An 18582-nucleotide genomic window follows, 5' to 3' on the forward strand; every position below is an offset into this window, starting at 1 on the left:
ATCGCCTCACCTGCCCCTACCACCACTACCATCCCCCTTCCATCCCACAACACACCACACGACCCACCGCACGACCCACCACAAGTCACACCCCCTATCCATGCCACCAACCCTTCCTCGGACCCTCTCATCACCGAGCCTGCTCCCTCCCCTCTTCCCCTTGTCATTCGCCACTCCAACCGTCCTCCAAAACCCTCCGTACGACTTCAGGGCTATCATTTATATCATGTACACTCTCTTGCTCCCAGTGCCACCTCCTCTTCCATGTCAGGTACACGTTATCCTTTATCTCACTATGTTTCTTATGCTCATCTTTCTTCTTCACACCGTTCTTTTGCTTGTGCTATTTCCAACATTGTTGAACCCACTACCTTTGAGCAAGCTAATAGTGATCCTGCATGGCAAGCCGCCATGCAAGCTGAACTCCTAGCCTTGGAACAAAATCAGACTTGGACTCTCACTCGTCTCCCTCCCGGGCATCGAGCTATTGGTTGCAAATGGGTTTACAAGGTCAAGTATCATTCAGATGGGTCTGTCGAGCGTTATAAAGCTCGCCTTGTTACCAAGGGTTTTACACAACGTGAAGGTATCGATTACAAAGAGACTTTCGCCCCAGTTGCCAAACTTATTACCGTCCGATGTCTTTTGGCCGTAGCTTCTGTTCGTCATTGGTCTCTCCACCAAATGGATGTTCAAAATGCCTTCCTCCATGGAGATCTTGAGGAAGAAGTCTATATGCAACTGCCTCCTGGTCTTCGTCGTCAGGGGGAGCACAATGTATGCCGACTCAACAAGTCACTTTATGGGCTTAAACAAGCCTCTTGAAGCTGGTTTCACAAATTTTCCACTGCTATACACCAAGCTGGGTATCAACAATCCAAGGCCGATTATTCCTTGTTCACCAAGGTACGTGATCACTCATTCACAGCTATACTAATCTACGTCGATGACATGATCATCACAGGCAATGATGAAGAGGCCATTCGTGATCTCAAACAGTTTCTTCACACTCAGTTTCGAATCAATGATCTGGGACCATTAAAATACTTTCTCGGCGTAGAGGTGGCTAGGTCTTCTCAAGGTATTTCTATCTCACAACGGAAATACACGCTTGACATTCTTGATGAAGCCAGCTTACTGGGTGCCAAACCTGCAAAATTTCCCATGGAAGAAAATTTGAAGTTATCTCCAACGGAAGGGCAAGTTCTTCATGATGCCTCGAAGTATAGGAGACTTGTTGGTAAACTTATTTACCTTACTATCACTAGACCGGAAATTTCATATGCAGTTCATGTACTCAGCCAATACATGCAACAACCAAGAAAACCACATTTAGATGCAGTCCATCGTCTCTTGCGATACTTGAAAGGGGCACCTGGACAAGGACTTCTATTTCCTTCAAAGGGGGACCTAATCTTGGCTGGATATTGTGATGCCGATTGGGCTCGATGTTCAATTACAAGGAGATCTGTCACGGGTTATTGCATATTCCTTGGAGGAGCATTGGTATCTTGGAAGACTAAGAAACAAACCACCGTTTCTCGATCTTCAGCAGAAGCAGAGTATCGTGCCATGGCCTCTGCGACGTGTGAGCTTACATGGATGAAATACTTGTTGGCTGACTTACGAGTTGATCATCATGTGCCAGCAAAACTGCATTGTGACAATCAAGCGGCTCTTCATATAGCAGCCAATCCCGTGTTCCACGAGCGTACCAAACACATAGAAATCGATTGCCATGTTGTTCGTGAACATATTCAATCAGGGGTTATCACGACAGCCTACGTTCGTACTGGAGCATAGTTGGCTGATATATTTACCAAGCCGCTTGGACAAGGGATGTTTCACTCATTACTTGGCAAGATGGGTGTGATTGACATTCACATTCCACCTTGAGAGGGAGTATTAAGCAATTAAAATGCATGAAATAAACATGTTGGAATAATGGTAGGCTAGTCAATTTTCTTGTTCAAAGTTAGGCAAGTTAGGTTAGTCAAACAAGATAGGTAAGTTAGGCAAAATTAGGCTTATGTTCTTTTTCTTCCCTATATATATGTTTCATCTTGTAATTGTTTCATTAAGCAAATATACAAAACCATCTTCAACACTTCTCTCTCATAGCTTAAACCCTAGAACCCACGAAACCCTAGCAGGTTCATATTTTATCAATACTTATTCTTAAACTTCTAATACTCGAACCAAAGAGATCTTAATTAAATATATGGGTGAAGGATTTAGGCGAAAATAAGTAGAAACATATCACAAAACATTAGATTAAAAGTTTGAAAATTCACTACATGAATATCATAAGACCGCGAAATAAAGGATTTTTAATGATTCATTTTAAATAGTCATATACAAATCTCTCTGTGCATTACATCAAAGTCATTTTAAATACATTTATCAAATGTTTTATTGCGCACATTGTAGTAGCAAAATTCCGCAGTCTTCGGTTTTGATGAAATTGTAACTACAAAACAAAATAACACCTTTGACCAAGTTAGTTTTTCTGAAAATATTCAGTGTTTATGACTTTCTGGGCTTGTATGCATAGCAAAAAGTTTATCATAATTTGGTGAAGATGAGACATTTATAGGGACGCGACCGACCTGGTTGTAAGGTTTTGCCTTACACATGACAGATTCCCATTGACCAAAGTGAGTCATTCGTAGAATAGATGAGATAAGAATATTCTCAATATATTTATTAGGAGATAATATCTTGAATGTGATGAAGATTCTTAACTTGTTTGAGTTGATATTCAATTAAAATAGTATTAAAAATAAATTTTGACAATTAATCATATCTTTAATGTCTTTGACTTCTATTCCTAGCAATGAAAGAGTTTAGAAGTATATCATTTACGTCTCCCAAATTTGTTGAATTATTTTTAGCTACACACAATCACACATCTTACTAGTGTGTTTCATAAAACACTCTCAGATCTCTCATCCTTTTACGTATAATCTTGACCAGCTTTTTTGTTGGAAGCCCCATGAATACCTTGCTTGTAGTACAAGGCCCTATGTGCTAGTATGGTCCCATCCATAGAACTCAAACTACAACCAGCATTTGATCTTATTTATATATCCACATTCAATGAACTTTATGACCCCCCGAAAGACCAACTTATTTAATTCCAGTAATATATAGCCCTAGGGAACAACGGTTTCTCTTCTTTTTATTTCATGGTCCCAACTGCTGCCTGTCTTATACATGTTTGAATTAAAAAGAGAGAAAGAAAGTTGAATGTCACATTACCCTTGTGGCCTATAGGTTCCAAATTTCAAAGTTTAAGTGAACTAATTTGAAAGGAAATGGAAGCATAGGTGGGTGAATTAGTTTTCAATCCCAAAGAAGCTTTGCTAAAATTAATATTTAGAGCAAAATTGACAGCTCCTTGCAAGTTTGGAGGAGAAAATCAGTGACTATCTCGTTAATATTTGTAATTAAATTAGAAAAGTGTTATTGACACTCTAAAAATCTCATTCTATACTCTTTACAAGTATATTTTTCTTTCATAATATAAAAAGTTTGAAGTGTAGAATGAAATTTTTGAAATGCTAATAACAATTCCCTTAAATTAATTGTATTCTCTCAAAAGGCATAGAGAGACCAATAATACCTTCTTCCTCCATCTCCCATGCTATCTATATTGGTTTCTTCGTCTTCAGCCCCAACCACCCTCCACAAAGTTCTCTCCTCTGTCAGTACCATTCTTCATCCCTCCTCCAACTGTCGACTCCACATCGTAGTGGTGCTTCGATGTTATATCACCAGTACCTCCAACAGATGAAGCAAGCAGATATGTTTGCTTCAGAGCTTCAGCTGCAGCATCCTGCATATAATAATAAAAAACTTGAGTCGCAATTTAGATACCCGAAAAAAAATAAAAATAAAAAAGAAATTAGCTAGAAGACTTAAAGCTAAGAGGTAACCACCTGAATTTGCGAATTAGGGTGTCTCAAATTCTCATTAAGACTATCAAGCAGACTACGTTTTATCTTTTCGGGCAGTGACACAGATGATACAGATACACATTCAATGAAGCGGGAAACAGCTGCACGCATTATTTCTCCGCCTATTCCACGATAAAGGCGTGCTTTCTCAATAGCAGGCACAACACCAGCAACACGTTTTTGCTTATCTGTAAACACCAAGTTTAACAAAACAGTAATGGCTAATGCAAAAAAACTACCAATCTTACACCACACCGCAGCCACTGCCCCCAACAAAAAAAAGCATGGATAGAAAAAGAAAAGTAGAAAACAAACCCGGTACAACTGCTTTGCTTGAATTGGAAAGAAAAAAGATCTATTTTACTTGAAATTTGAAAACTATCTGAAAAGGAGACATTAGGAACGTATGCTGTCAATGACCTCAGATGGGTTGGCTCCTAGACATGTCATTTTATAACTTCCTCCTCATGGATTAGGGCTTTTGGTACAACATCTAAACTGGTAAGCAAGGACTTTGTTTTGTGTGACCTAGTTCTATCAAACCATTTTGTTTCTAAGCAATCATGTCTTTCAAGTTTCAGAAGTGGCTCAAAAAACATTTCACTGTTTTTAACATTAAAAAAAAATAGTGAAAAAAAGAACATTTGAAAACACTTCTCTATGCTTTCACTCCTATAATTTATCTCCCTCTTATCCCACTGCACCTACTTTTTCTGTTCACTTTGGTGAACAGTACTACGTCCTTATCCTGATACCTGCCGGAAAATATATAAACATACATACAAGTCAATTTCTAAGAAAGTTACTCGGTTCACATTTGATTCAGAAACTGTACTTCTGAAATGTTTCTGAATCTGAAACCTTGTGCTTGGAAATCTAACTTGACAAGAAAACACTTTAATCGAAGGTAGACCCAAAGATCAAGTTTTATTTTGCTCATTGTAATCTTCTACTTGTATTTCTTAGAGGTTAGAACACCAACCTGCAGAAAGAGCATACCCACACTTGTGCAGTGCTAAAACAAGTTCCACAAATGGATAAAGATAACCCTCATATTGAGCAATAGAGACAGCAACATGAACATAAGACTTTATTCGTTAAGAAAGTGAAAAATAGTCCGCAGTGTTCACTATGTCAATTCCATGAGGGTAACTACCCTGTCTTCCAACATTCTCTTGAAAAGCCGCAGCAGCTGCTCTTCTACAATTAACCTAAGCATCATAAAACTAGAAAATAAGAAACCTAAAGCAAATGTGGTACCAAATAATGATTCAAATCATACTATAATAAAAGTTTAGTACCTCACGGTCATAGCAGGCCACTGTCAGAAGGTGTGGCGCAAGCTGGTCCAGTATATTTCTCATATCTGTGTGATAATATGCACGGCCAAAAGCCCAACAAACATATGCTGCAGCATCCCGTACATGAGATCCAACACTATGTGGACCTCTTCGAATATCATAATGTAGTGCCTATTTAGAAGATTTACTCTCATCAGTGCTAATTTATATCTCTACAAGCCAAGAATTTATAGTTTAAACTTAATTGAACTTTAACATCGATCATTAATCTAACGTCGAATACAACAGAGTAGAAGTACAACAGAGAAACAGCACCATATTAGAGCAACCTACTGCGGTGTAAACTTGAAGCTTAATTAAAGCTCACCAAAATAAGTGCCCTAGTATAACTCCACGTCAGAAAAAAAAAATATCAATTGTTTTAGTGTTCATATTTGTGCATGCCGATGTAACTTTTCTTTGATAAAACGATAGCATGATGTGAGGGATTATGCTAAGCAACAAGATGGGTTGGCCATAATTTGGTATCTAACTTGTCATTTAAAAGACTCAAACCTAAAATCTCTCACTTATAAGTGAAGAAAAAATAGATTTCATTTCTAAGCCATAATATTAGTTTGTATTTAGATAAGGTACACAAATATTTCACAAGCAAAAATCAACTAAGGTATGAAAGGTATTTTTGTATAAAACTTATAGTTATCGGATAATTTTCTAATTTATTGTCCCTTGGAGCTTCATAAGAATTGTCATATTTTTCTCTCTCTAATTTTTATATATAATGTTATAAACAATGAATGAACCAAAAGAAAAATTATTGAAAAACCAAAAACCAAATATATGTTATTAAAAATATAACTCATTTTTATTGGATAAGAAAGAAAAGTAACCCTAAACCCTAACATTATATTGAAACAGAACATCATTGCTAAAGAAAAAGGAAAATTAACGAAAAGAGCTTGAAAACTTTGAGTTTTAACGAAATGGTAAAGTAAATAGTACTAAGATTGATTTTTTAGTGTAAAAATGTGATTTTTCGTTAAAGTGAACAGTACTAGGAGCTTTTAGTTAAAGTTCTCAAAAGAAAAAGGTCCTCATTTTGAACTTGGGTGACTACTACTATTATTATTATTTGCCAAAGGGTGGTAATTAATTGAAAATGAATTTGTAAAAACCACTTTCGTCAAAGGCACATATAGAAATATAGCTACTTATTTAAACCAAAGATGAAATTAATGCATAAAAATAAAAAAAAAACACATTTGAGTTTCGAACCCGTGTTCCTTTCCATTGCAAGAAAGCAGCGAAACACCACTGCAAATGACATCTTATGACAAATATCCAGTTTTATATTTTTATAGGCTTATTGAACATAACATTATAATAATAGAAATTAAATTTTTTGGTGCCCTCGATTTTTTGAGGCCCTGTGCGGTCGCCCTTGTTGCCCTAGGCTAGGGCCGGGCCTAGTGGTGAGCAAAAATGCTCCCATTCTACGTGAGGTTCTCCTGGTTATGGCGAAATGAATGGCAGTAACTACTACCACGTGTAATGTAACATCCCACATTGTCCAGGGAAGTGGATCATGTAAGCCTTATATGTATATTCTCATCTCTACCTAGCATGAGGTCTTTTGGGAGCTCACTGGCCTTTTGGGAGATGAGAATATACATATAAGGCTTACATGATCCACTCACCTGGGCAATGTGGGATGTTACAATCCACCCCCCTCAAGGGCCCGGCGTCCTCGTGGGTACACTTCCGGCCAGGGATTGGCTTTGATACCAAATTGTCACATCCCGCCCCAGAACCCCATCACATCCTGGGCACAACTCTACCGTAGCACAATATTGTCCGTTTTGGGCCTCAACCACGCCCTCATGGTTTTGTTTTTGGGAACTCACACGAGAACTTCCTAGTGGGTCACCTATATGGGGATTGCTCTCTCGCGAACTCGCTTAACTTCGAAGTTCCTACGAAACCTGAAGCCAGTGAGCTCCCAAAAAGCCTCGTGCTAGGTAGAGATGAGAATATACATATAAGGCTTACATGATCCACTCCCCTAAACGATGTGGGATGTTACATGTAAAATGTAAACAAAACTCAAAGCACTCAAACGGTGTCATGTAATTAAGTTATAATAAACTAAGGTTTTAACTTTTTCATCTTCTTATTTCCGATGATGGGTATGCAGACTCTGCAATCTGCTACCGCACCAAGCTTTGCAACTGCAACCATGGTTGTCTTATTAAAGTCGAGATTGGCATCAAACCAGATGTTAAAAAAAACAAAAAAAAAACAAAAAAAAAACAAAAAAAAAAAAAGGCAATCAGTTGCTGCGCAACAGCATAACCAAATCATCGAAGAACAGGAAGGGGCTGAAGCCTGAACCGGTCGGGTTTTCCAGCAAGGAGAAGGGCTGAACTAGCACTCCAATTATGTTTTCCAGCGAGAGGAGTGGCAGCCGCCACTCCTCGCCCCCACGTGACTTTGCCACTAGTTCATGATCTTTGTGAGCCTCAAGTGGTTTAATTTTAGCATTGTAACTTTTGACCAAAAAATGAAAGTACCACTGATTCGCTTGTTTCCGTTGGGGCAACGATCTTACTTCTTGGTCCTTGTTGCCACTTATTTGCAAGCACATATGTACTGTGATCTCAATCATCGCATCATTGTTCCGTTGACTGTGGGTCTAACCATCCATTGCTCTGGTATAGTGTCAGAGCATAGCAAATTTTTTGTGCTTGCATGTAGAAACTCAATACACTAGCCAAAGATGAAAGGCCAAAATTGATGTCACGTTCAGTGCTATCCAAAAACCGAAGACCAAGGAAGCAGGGGTCCAAAATGGTGATGTCATTGCTTATCAGTTGATCTTGGTTGATTTCTGAAATCCAGTTATGATACAGTGAATGTCTTCTTTTGTATATGTGAATGACAAATCAATCGTACGAAACTGAAATGGAAGATTTTTTTTTGGGAGAAAAAATGGAAGAATTTGGTTCACGTGATGTTGTGAAAATTATTTATCATCGCATGGAATAGCATATCATGGTACCCAAGGGTTTTAGCCTTCCCCCCTTCCTCCAAAAAGACCATGTAACAAGTATTTTGTCTTTTAAAATGCCCATGTAGCAGATCAAAATCGAATCGAGCAACTTTGATCTATATTTGGATTCTGTTATAATCGGCTTATCGCATTTATCAAATTTAACTTGTCGACTCATATTCAATAAGCATTGAATCGGATCAAATTGAATTCTTGTTCGATCTAATTTATGATTTAAAAATGATTATAACATCATTACTAACATCATTCTTTTATTATATTTATCTATAGTTAATTTGAACTTTTCATTTTGTATAAACATAAAGTAGTGAATAAGTGTATTTTGAATGCTTACTAAACATGGTAATACAATATCATACTTATTCTTAAACTTCTAATACTCGAACCAAAGAGATCTTAATTAAATATATGGGTGAAGGATTTAGGCGAAAATAAGTAGAAACATATCACAAAACAATAGATTAAGAGTTTGAAAATTCACTACATGAATATCATAAGACCGCGAAATAAAGGATTTTTAATGATTCATTTTAAATAGTCATATACAAATCTCTCTGTGCATTACATCAAAGTCATTTTAAATACATTTATCAAATGTTTTATCGCGCACATTGTAGTAGCAAAATTCTGCAGTCTTCGGTTTTGACAAAATTGTAACTACAAAACAAAATAACACCTTTGACCAAGTTAGTTTTTCTGAAAATATTCAGTGTTTATGACTTTCTGGGCTTGTATGCATAGCAAAAAGTTTATCAGAATTTGGTGAAGATGAGACATTTATAGGGACGCGACCGACCTAGTTGTAAGGTTTTGCCTTACACATGACAGATTCCCATTGACCAAAGTGAGTCATTCGTAGAATAGATGAGATAAGAATATTCTCAATATATTTATTAGGAGATAATATCTTGAATGTGATGAAGATTCTTAACTTGTTTGAGTTGATATTCAATTAAAAGAGTATTAAAAATAGTATTAAAAATAAATTTTGACAATTAATCATATCTTTAATGTCTTTGACTTCTATTCCTAGCAATGAAAGAGTTTAGAAGTATATCATTTACGTCTCCCAAATTTGTTGAATTATTTTTAGCTACACACAATCACACATCTTACTAGTGTGTTTCATAAAACACTCTCAGATCTCTCATCCTTTTACGTATAATCTTGACCACCTTTTTTGTTGGAAGCCCCATGAATACCTTGCTTGTAGTACAAGGCCCTATGTGCTAGTATGGTCCCATCCATAGAACTCAAACTACAACCAGCATTTAATCTTATTTATATATCCACATTCAATGAACTTTATGACCCCCCGAAAGACCAACTTATTTAATTCCAGTAATATATAGCCCTAGGGAACAACGGTTTCTCTTCTTTTTATTTCATGGTCCCAACTGCTGCCTGTCTTATACATGTTTGAATTAAAAAGAGAGAAAGAAAGTTGAATGTCACATTACCCTTGTGGCCTATAGGTTCCAAATTTCAAAGTTTAAGTGAACTAATTTGAAAGGAAATGGAAGCATAGGTGGGTGAATTAGAAAAGTGTTATTGACACTCTAAAAATCTCATTCTATACTCTTTACAAGTATATTTTTCTTTCCTAATATAAAAAGTTTGAAGTGTAGAATGAAAATTTTAAAATGCTAATAACAATTCCCTTAAATTAATTGTATTCTCTCAAAAGGCATAGAGAGACCAATAATACCTTCTTCCTCCATCTCCCATGCTATCTATATTGGTTTCTTCGTCTTCAGCCCCAACCACCCTCCACAAAGTTCTCTCCTCTGTCAGTACCATTCTTCATCCCTCCTCCAACTGTCGACTCCACATCGTAGTGGTGTCAGTGGTTAAGTGACTTGGCAATTGAGGTCGCCCTCGGCGTGAGTGCGGAGGACGAGTTTGGTGCAGCCTTGGGCTTGAAGCTTGCAGACAGTAACTGATCCGGCGATCTATGAGCGATGTTTTACACTTATTTATACTACGTGGAGGAGGGATAGTTTGAATTTCGAATATAGTGAATTGATGACAAAAACCCTTATCATCGAAACAATCCATCACTTAAATGCACATACTAGTTCTGCTTCAAAATTGGCACCTATCTCAATGTCTCTACAAAGTGTCCCAGTTAATAAAGGTTTTCAAAACTTAATGTACATTGTAGTCTTTCCGAACTCCGAAAGAAGTGGTTAACCATGATTTATCACCAAATGTCCCCCTTTTAAAAAGAAAAAGAAAATGTACATTGTGAGTACATTCACAAAGTCTCAACTAGGTTTACCAATTAAGATGGTTGGCCTAACATAGGATTAAACATCTGGACTAATTAAATCATGTTTTTCATTGTTAAACTTACTCTGTTAGGTTTTTATTTATTGTTTTCGTAGTAGGGCCCCGGGCCCGAGTGCCAAGGTCTTTTGTGCGGTTTACAAGAGCAATTTATGGTTTGGTCTAGTGGATAAAAGCTGGTTTGGCCACAAGTTGAACGATTCTTTTGAGTATCATTCTTAAGGAAGTCAGAGGTTCGATCATCCGCTTGTAAAAAAATCTCTTGGGAGGGTTTTTCGTAAAAACAGTGACCCAGCTCGGAATGGTAGCCCACTACTACCATTTTTTACTTTTTTACCAAAAAAAAGAGAGCAATTGATATAAAATAAATACACCATATTCTGGCGTTTCAATAAACATACATTGTCAAGTAGAGAAAAACTTACTCATAATAATGCAAATCCAATCAATGTCTTTCTCTCAATTTATGAGTAATGCGCCCTAAGCCATGTGATGGGATTAGTACGATTAATTAGTTGTCGTAACTTTTTATAAGGATTGATTATGCTATAAAATGCAAATAAAAATAACACATGTTTCGTGTAAATTCGTTCGTTGTAAGTAATCATGGGATCCCTTCCTTCTAATCCACCAAGATTGAAGATCCGGCCATTGAAATTTAATTCAATGGCTAAAATTATTATAACTTTTCAAGTGAGCTCCTATTTGTAACCGTTGGATCAAATTTCAATGGTCCGGATTCCCGAACTTGATGGATTAGAAGGAAATGATCCAGAGAGGATCCCTTTCCAATAATCATACACTAAGTACTGTACATTAGGATTGAATTACTATATATAATGCAATGCTAGTACTTGTCCTACACACCAAACGAGACCAATTCTTGAAACGGAATCTTAGTTAAAAGAGAAATGTTAAGGAGATTCTTAAAAAGTTAGACTATTCATAAACTCTCTGCCAGCTTATGTTTTTGACATGATGTTTTATATGTTAGCAAGAGAATTGTGCCAAAAACATAATGTAGTGGAGAGTCCACCGAAAATTTCATTTTTGAGAAAATCTTCTTAGCATTTCTCTAGTTAAAAACGTTCCTCGTAGCTCTTCCATTGTGATTTTGCATAATTAATATTCTTTCATTGGTTGAATCATTGACTTACTCAAAGTTAAAATATGTTGCTCCATTTTTATATACGTGCCAAGAGTTAAAACAGCCACTCTCCAATGGTTCAAAGGGCTAGATTATTTTATATTGCGTACAAACAAAGCTTTCAATGGCATATATATATACTGAAATACATAATAAAGTTTTAATGACCACTAAAGGCATCATTCAAAAGTGTAAAGTTGACTTATGGAATTTTTTTTTTTTTTAATACAAAGATAGTATTTACACTAAGTGAGTGAGAAATGGGGCTAAACCACACAATAAGTTAGTCATAATCTAATATGTCACATTTGCTGGTGGAAATTTATTCTATAATGCTTCTTGCTCTATAGAGCTTTGAAATAGTGGGCTTTTCATTAAGGGGTGAGCATCAATCGGTTTTGATTTGATTTGATATTAAAATTATAACCAAATTAACAGTTTCGTTTAGTTTTGATCAATATCACCATTGAAATCGAACCAAACCATTGTTATCGGTTTAATTTTGGTTTGGTTTGGTCGGTTTAAGCCTATTCCCTACACATCAATAAGATATATCCAACATTTCGATACATCTCACACATGTCAAATGGATAATTTTGAAACATAAAGATTTCATCCAGTCAGCTAGGACTAATTAAGTTTCAATTATATAAAAACTCATATTAGCAAACATTTTATTAGTTACAATCTCACATAATCCTAAAATACAAACAAATCTTCTATTGGTTAGTAGTCATTAATTACAACTTATAATGTGTTAACACTTATTGTATATGTAAAATTAGACATCCAAAGAACCTATAATATGTTGACATATGTAAAATAAATAAAGTTATAATTAAAAGATATATTATCAGTTCCCGTTTAGTTTTGGTCAGTTTCAAAAGTATCAAAACCGAACCAAACTAACATAAAATCAGTTCGTTTTAGTTTTGGTCGGTTTTAAAAGTATCAAAACCAAACTAACATAAAATCAGTTTGGTTTGGTTCTGAAATTGTTTGACTTTTTTCTTGGTCAAAACCAAACCAAACCGACCAATACAATTTAGATTAGTCGGTTTGGATGGTTCGATCGATTTGATGCTCACCCTTACATTTCATACTTATTTTGTTCTATACTAAGAAATTATCACTATTAATTCCATCTGCTATATTCATTTTCTTTTACTTGAAGGCACTATTTGTGCTATTTTTTATGAATCAGACCACCCTTCAACGAAAATGAATATATACTATAGAGTGATATAATAGTTTTACAATCCAAACAATCTTATGCCTTATTACCAACAACTCAAAATAGATTCATGAATAAATTAATACCCTAACCAATTCACTACTATGATAAGAGAGATGGGCATCAGACCACCACTAATTTCATGGATATTGTTCCTACTTAATCACCTATGTAATCAATGGATGTGAGACTTTTATGTAAAGGACCTCTAGGAAATTAGAAATAAATCCATCTGATATAAGTTGTGTTTTATTTTGTGAAATGGTCAAAGTGAGACATTTTGCTTTAATTAACCAGTTCACCGTCACGTAGCATCTCAGTTTAATTATACATTGTCTTGTGCAAATTTCTCTGATTATATGAATGCATTATTGAAACACTGTCAAACAATCCATTATTGAACTAAAACGCTGAATGACACTGAACTCGTTTTGACGTAAGTTGCTATCAACAACTGTAGAAAACGAGGGTGGTTAACCAAAATTTACCTTTGTTTTATGATCTAATGTTGTTTGGAAGGAGACACTTTTGATAATAATTAACCTTATCTAGTTGCACTTTATAAGGCTATTACGAAATAGGGACCAAACAACTTTTTCTTTTAGGTGAACAAATTGTGGGGATAAAAAACCTTGAAGATCTTTTTACACTGCAGACCTGATCTGAGATGTATGGCAAAAATTCAATAGAGTAAAGCAAGAGACAGATCTTCTGGTTAGTGCGGCTGCCCCCCACCCCCGACAGATCTCACCGGCGGTAAAAACGGCTTTTACCCCCCTGCCCAGCCTTGACTCGTTCGCTCAATGCCATGCATCCATGCATCCATCCATCCATAGATCACATGTCCTAAATATACTACTGTTAATTACATAAAGTGAAATGGTGTAGCGTAGAGTAGGCTGTAGAGACAGGGGATGGTTGTTGTAATGTCTTTTGGTAAGAAGTTGGCGGGGTAGAAACAACAAAACAAAACACACAACTCAGAAGGGAGAGATTTTTTTATTGTGTTCTCAATACGAACAGTACATCACATGTTATTATACGTTTGTATAATGACATGTGTTGTACCGCTTACCGTGTTCGAGCCAAACTAAAAAATTCCTGAGAAGGGAAGCGTGTTCGTGAAAATCTCAAATGTAGCTGCTTCTCTGCACAAAAGCCAAACGCAACACACAAAAAACGGATTATGCAATAGAATTCTAGAGAGAGAGGAACACAAGCACAACACAGAAAACCTCTCTTTCCTCTCTCTCTCTCTCTGTATATGTAGAGTGCAAACTTAAATGCCCGTTTCTGTATCTCTCTGATTTGAAGCAAATTTTCTCAAGAAATTAAGGGGAAGAAATTTTGAACTTAGAAAGAAAGAAGGCTGCAATTTCTCTCACTTGTCCTCCGAGCTGCTTGTTCGGTCTCTCAGATTTTTTGCTTTACAGCGACATGTGAAGGGATTTCTGGCTTAATATCAAGGTACCGCTTCTTTACACAACCTTGTCATGCGTTTGGCTGCTGAGAAAATCAAAACAGAAAGAAAGAGAAGGAAAATTTCATGTCTTGAAGTTCTTTCTTTCATTTTCTTAGTAGCCAAACAGGAATGTACAGGTAGGAGATGAAACAGGGCTTTAAATTCTGCTTCAGTATTTCTGAGAATGCCCATGTCCATATTTTGCCCTAAATTTTGCAAATTTTTTAAATATATGTTGTAATTTGTCACAAATTGTTGAAAGAAAAGTTTTTATTCTGAATTTATAGTAAAAGTTTCTTAGTCTATGAGGATAGTGCTGCAATGTACACATAACTACACACACAAATATGAATATATAGTGAAAGTTTATATTTTTCTTTAGTTTAAATTTCATTTTTTAGCATAAAGTACTGAAAGAATTTGTTTCCGTTTTGTAGCTTGTTATGTGAATCTCAGTTTAATTCGTGGTGCAAAAATGAATGTTAATGGACATATGGAAATGCATTACCTGGGCACGGGCTATCCTTACCCGCCTACTGAAGGCTTCATGGGTTTCTTTGACGGTCTTGCTAATGTACCGATGAATTATGGTCACACCATGCCGATGCATGATCAGGCAAGTTAGCTTTTTCCATTTTTGATGTGTTCTTTTGTTGTGAGAGTTATTCTGCAATGACATGTTTTGCGCCGCCTCATAAGGTTTGCTGCCTCATAAGATTGTTTTAGATCCATCTTGCTTGTAAATTTGGAAAGCTGGTGTTTGTTCGGATGCACTTGCTTTCGTCTTCCGTCTGGTATTCATGAGATTTTGGTTAGATCTGGGGAAGCTGAAATGTATTAATGCCCTTACTGAGTGTCAATTTAGAGTTTTGGTTACAAATTACCATTTTTGCTGAGTGAAATACTGTATTATTTTGACGAACTTAAATTTTAGTTTTTGCTGAAACGCTAACCTTTATATGCTGTTTGTCCAGGAAACTGCGTACTGGTCAATGAATATGAATTCATACAAGTTTTTACCATCTGGTCCGGGGAGTACTTCTTATTACGGTACATATGAGGTAAATGATCATTTACCAAGAATGGACGTCAGCAGGAGGACTTGGGAATACCCTACATTGACAAATCCAGAAGAGCCTGCAACCTCCGACTCACAGCCAGAAGAAGACGCTGTCATGGAAGCTCAAGCTGTGCCTGAAGAATGTTAGTCAGAAACTTCTACGTATTTGTATTCCTACACTGAAAATTGTTTTGATTGATCACACTTTGATTAGACTGCATGTCAAATGTTTTAATTTATTAGGTTTCCCTTATTGTCATGCTTTGCTTCTTGTGCTTGGAATTTGAAATGAAATTTCAGTTCAATTCAGTTTCCTGTGTGACTACTTATCCGGTGGAATCAAAGATTATGCTACTGGCCAATTGGAGTTATCAAAGATCATTTTTCCTTGACATTTCATATTTTCATTACGTTTTAAAACCCGCAATACCATTTTGTTGCAATTGATTTCTGATGGTGCTATAATGCCGTAATGTGATTTGAATTTTCCTATAACCTTATTGATACTTCACTCATGTTTTGTGAAACTGACATTTAACAAGTCGATTGAACACTATCTCTAACCATAAAGAATTTCTTTTTCTTTTTAAGGTATTCAGAATCAGCAAAATACAAATACTTCTGAGGTATGGATCCTGCTTTGTGGTTTGTGCAATTGCATATTTTTCCTTCTGCTGGATTATTTACTCTGCATTATTAAGCCTACTAATTTGTTTTGGAAAAATGCACTTAACTATTTCGAACTTGAACTCCTGCACAGCAGTTATGCTAAATTTCAGCCTTTTGCTCTCTGTATACGTGCAGGTTGCATGGCAAGAGGATATTGATCCTGATAACATGACCTATGAGGTTCGTTATGTATACCTTATTCTATTATCCTGCATTGTTACTGTCCCATGGGTTTTTCAGACGAAGTAAATCTTGTTGGAAGTAGAAATTCTTTACCATTTTGTTCCCACAAGGGACTTATTAAGCATTAACACAAACCGGGGCAGTTGCACGTCCACACATAACTCTTTGAAGTTAGTAATGCATGAAACTGGCTTTTTATGGTTCTTTAGATTTTGAAGATGAACAATATAATCACATTGAGGCTTCAGAAACTATCTTATCACATTGTGATATACAGCATACAAAGTTACTTCAATATTGGTTTAACTTCTTTATACCCGGCCCAAATTAAGAATATGAGACATTGCAATCCGTTTTGCGCCAAATCTTCTGTTAGCTGCAAGTACTCCTTGTCTTTTCTTGAAGTCTCTTTCCAAGTCTTCTTATGTCTTCCTCTACCTCTTTTTCCTTGAGCCTTTGTCTCATAATTGCAATTAGCCATATTTGCTGTATAGATTGGGGTACTTAAGGCAAGCGGTTTCACTGATCTTGTGCACTGGCTTCTCTTTGTTTTGTTATTTATATTGGTTTGACACATCTAGTACAAACTATAGGATTTTCCAATTTTTCATGAATGATATTGAAATGTTTTATTTTATGTATTGCCACTAGGAATTACTTGACTTGGGTGAGGCAGTTGGCACTCAAAGCCGAGGTCTCTCTGACGAACTTATTAGTTTGCTTCCATCGTCAAAATACAAGTGTGGAAACTTCTTTTTAAGGAAAAAATCCGGAGAGAGGTAACATTCTGACTCATGGACAGTTGATAATGAGAATTTATCTGCCTAAATCAGTAAACCTGTTTTCCGACCTTATCTTTTCCTTATCTCAGAAGTAAATGTGATGGCCTCTCATTTCATTTGTAATTCTCTAGACAATCTGGATATTTGTCTGGTATTATGCAAATAATCTTGTCATAAACACTTAACCTATCAGAAATGAGAAATTTTTCCTGCTTCAACTCTATCATCATCTACAAGGCACTTGAGACGCAAACCTCATTATATAGCAACTGAAAATGTGATTTCTCGACAAGCGTTGTCTTAGAAACCTCTAAGATGAACTTTAATCTTTAAAAGATGTAAATTATCTGGTGATGCTTTTGATTTTTTTTTTACTGTCTTCACAATGATTTTCCAAAAAATGAAATTACTAGCATATAATTGCTTGATAAAATGGGCAACTTCGTGGCGCACCCTTTATTTGCTGATGATTTGTTCAGTTGGTTTGTGTTGTAGAAGTTATCAAAAGAACACTTCTTTTCCCATTCTTTTATCTGTTTCCAGAAAACTTGTTGGAGGATTCTCCTTTGACCAGAAAAAAGAAGAAGAATCCTCTTTTTCTTTTGATCTTTTGGAATTTGCCCCTTGATACGAACTTTTTCCACGAGCAGGTGTGTGATTTGCCAGATGCAGTATAAAAGAGGAGATCGACAAATCACATTGCCATGCAAACATGTCTACCATAGCGAATGCATCAGCAAATGGCTCGGTATCAACAAGGTAGGCCAACGCCCTAAAATCATGGATTTCAGAATTCATTATATCACTATTTTCTATCTTCCATTTGATGATCCATCCCGCTAACTCACTCTCATTTCCGTTTCTATATTTGTTTAGGTATGCCCAGTTTGCAACCTCGAGGTTTTCGGTGAGGAGTCAAGGCACTAGAGCATCAATTTCATTTCCTAGCTGAAGCTGAAATTTTATCTTCCTTTCCTTTCATATAGTTTGGTTATTTTTTCTTTGCCTATACATAAAGTAGTTGAAGACTATGGTAAGACTATGGTCCTCCCCCTTTACCTCTTTCGTTTAACACGCTCCGGTGAAGCAGTAGAGAAAACAAACCCTATAATTCAACCTCCTGTAAGTGAATATGAGATTCAAATTAGAGATAAATTACCTGACAAATTTATATTGTGCGTAAAATCACTGATTTGCGTCGAAGCTAGAGGTTTAGTTTATTTGAGCTTGTGTTCTTGAAAATGTTGTTATATCAGATTCATGTCAATTTATTTAGTTAATTTTTTAGTTTTGGATGATTGATTGAAGACTTGAGGATATTGAGGTGGATCAGATCTTATTTGGGTTCTGTGAAGTTGATGATTTGGTACTGATTGGATCTGTTTACATCACACGAAACAAAAATTCACTTGTCCAAAACAATAAT

General features: G+C 36.1%; 1 protein-coding gene and 1 long non-coding RNA gene across 2 annotated transcripts; one reads left to right on the forward strand and one right to left on the reverse strand.

Annotated features, from left to right (window-relative positions):
• Positions 1 to 3756: 3756 nt before the first annotated feature.
• LOC148698325 (uncharacterized) lies at positions 3757 to 4991 on the reverse strand. Its single transcript, XR_015953414.1, has 3 exons — positions 4942 to 4991; positions 3942 to 4147; positions 3757 to 3838 (listed from the first exon to the last, which is right to left on the reverse strand). It is a non-coding gene; the product is annotated as an uncharacterized LOC148698325 (long non-coding RNA).
• An 8925-nt stretch (positions 4992 to 13916) lies between these two features.
• On the forward strand, positions 13917 to 18463 carry LOC137748959 (E3 ubiquitin-protein ligase BIG BROTHER). Its single transcript, XM_068489144.2, has 8 exons — positions 13917 to 14467; positions 14900 to 15078; positions 15437 to 15665; positions 16114 to 16148; positions 16327 to 16371; positions 17026 to 17153; positions 17807 to 17915; positions 18033 to 18463. Exons 2-8 carry the CDS (start codon positions 14938 to 14940, stop codon positions 18081 to 18083), a joined length of 738 nt encoding a protein of 245 aa, XP_068345245.1. The 5' UTR covers positions 13917 to 14467; positions 14900 to 14937; the 3' UTR covers positions 18084 to 18463.
• The last annotated feature ends 119 nt before the right edge of the window (positions 18464 to 18582 follow it).

This window comes from Pyrus communis, chromosome 2 (assembly GCF_041283825.1).
Source record: "Pyrus communis isolate YQ-2024b chromosome 2, ASM4128382v1, whole genome shotgun sequence".
NCBI classification, from domain to species: domain Eukaryota; kingdom Viridiplantae; phylum Streptophyta; class Magnoliopsida; order Rosales; family Rosaceae; genus Pyrus; species Pyrus communis.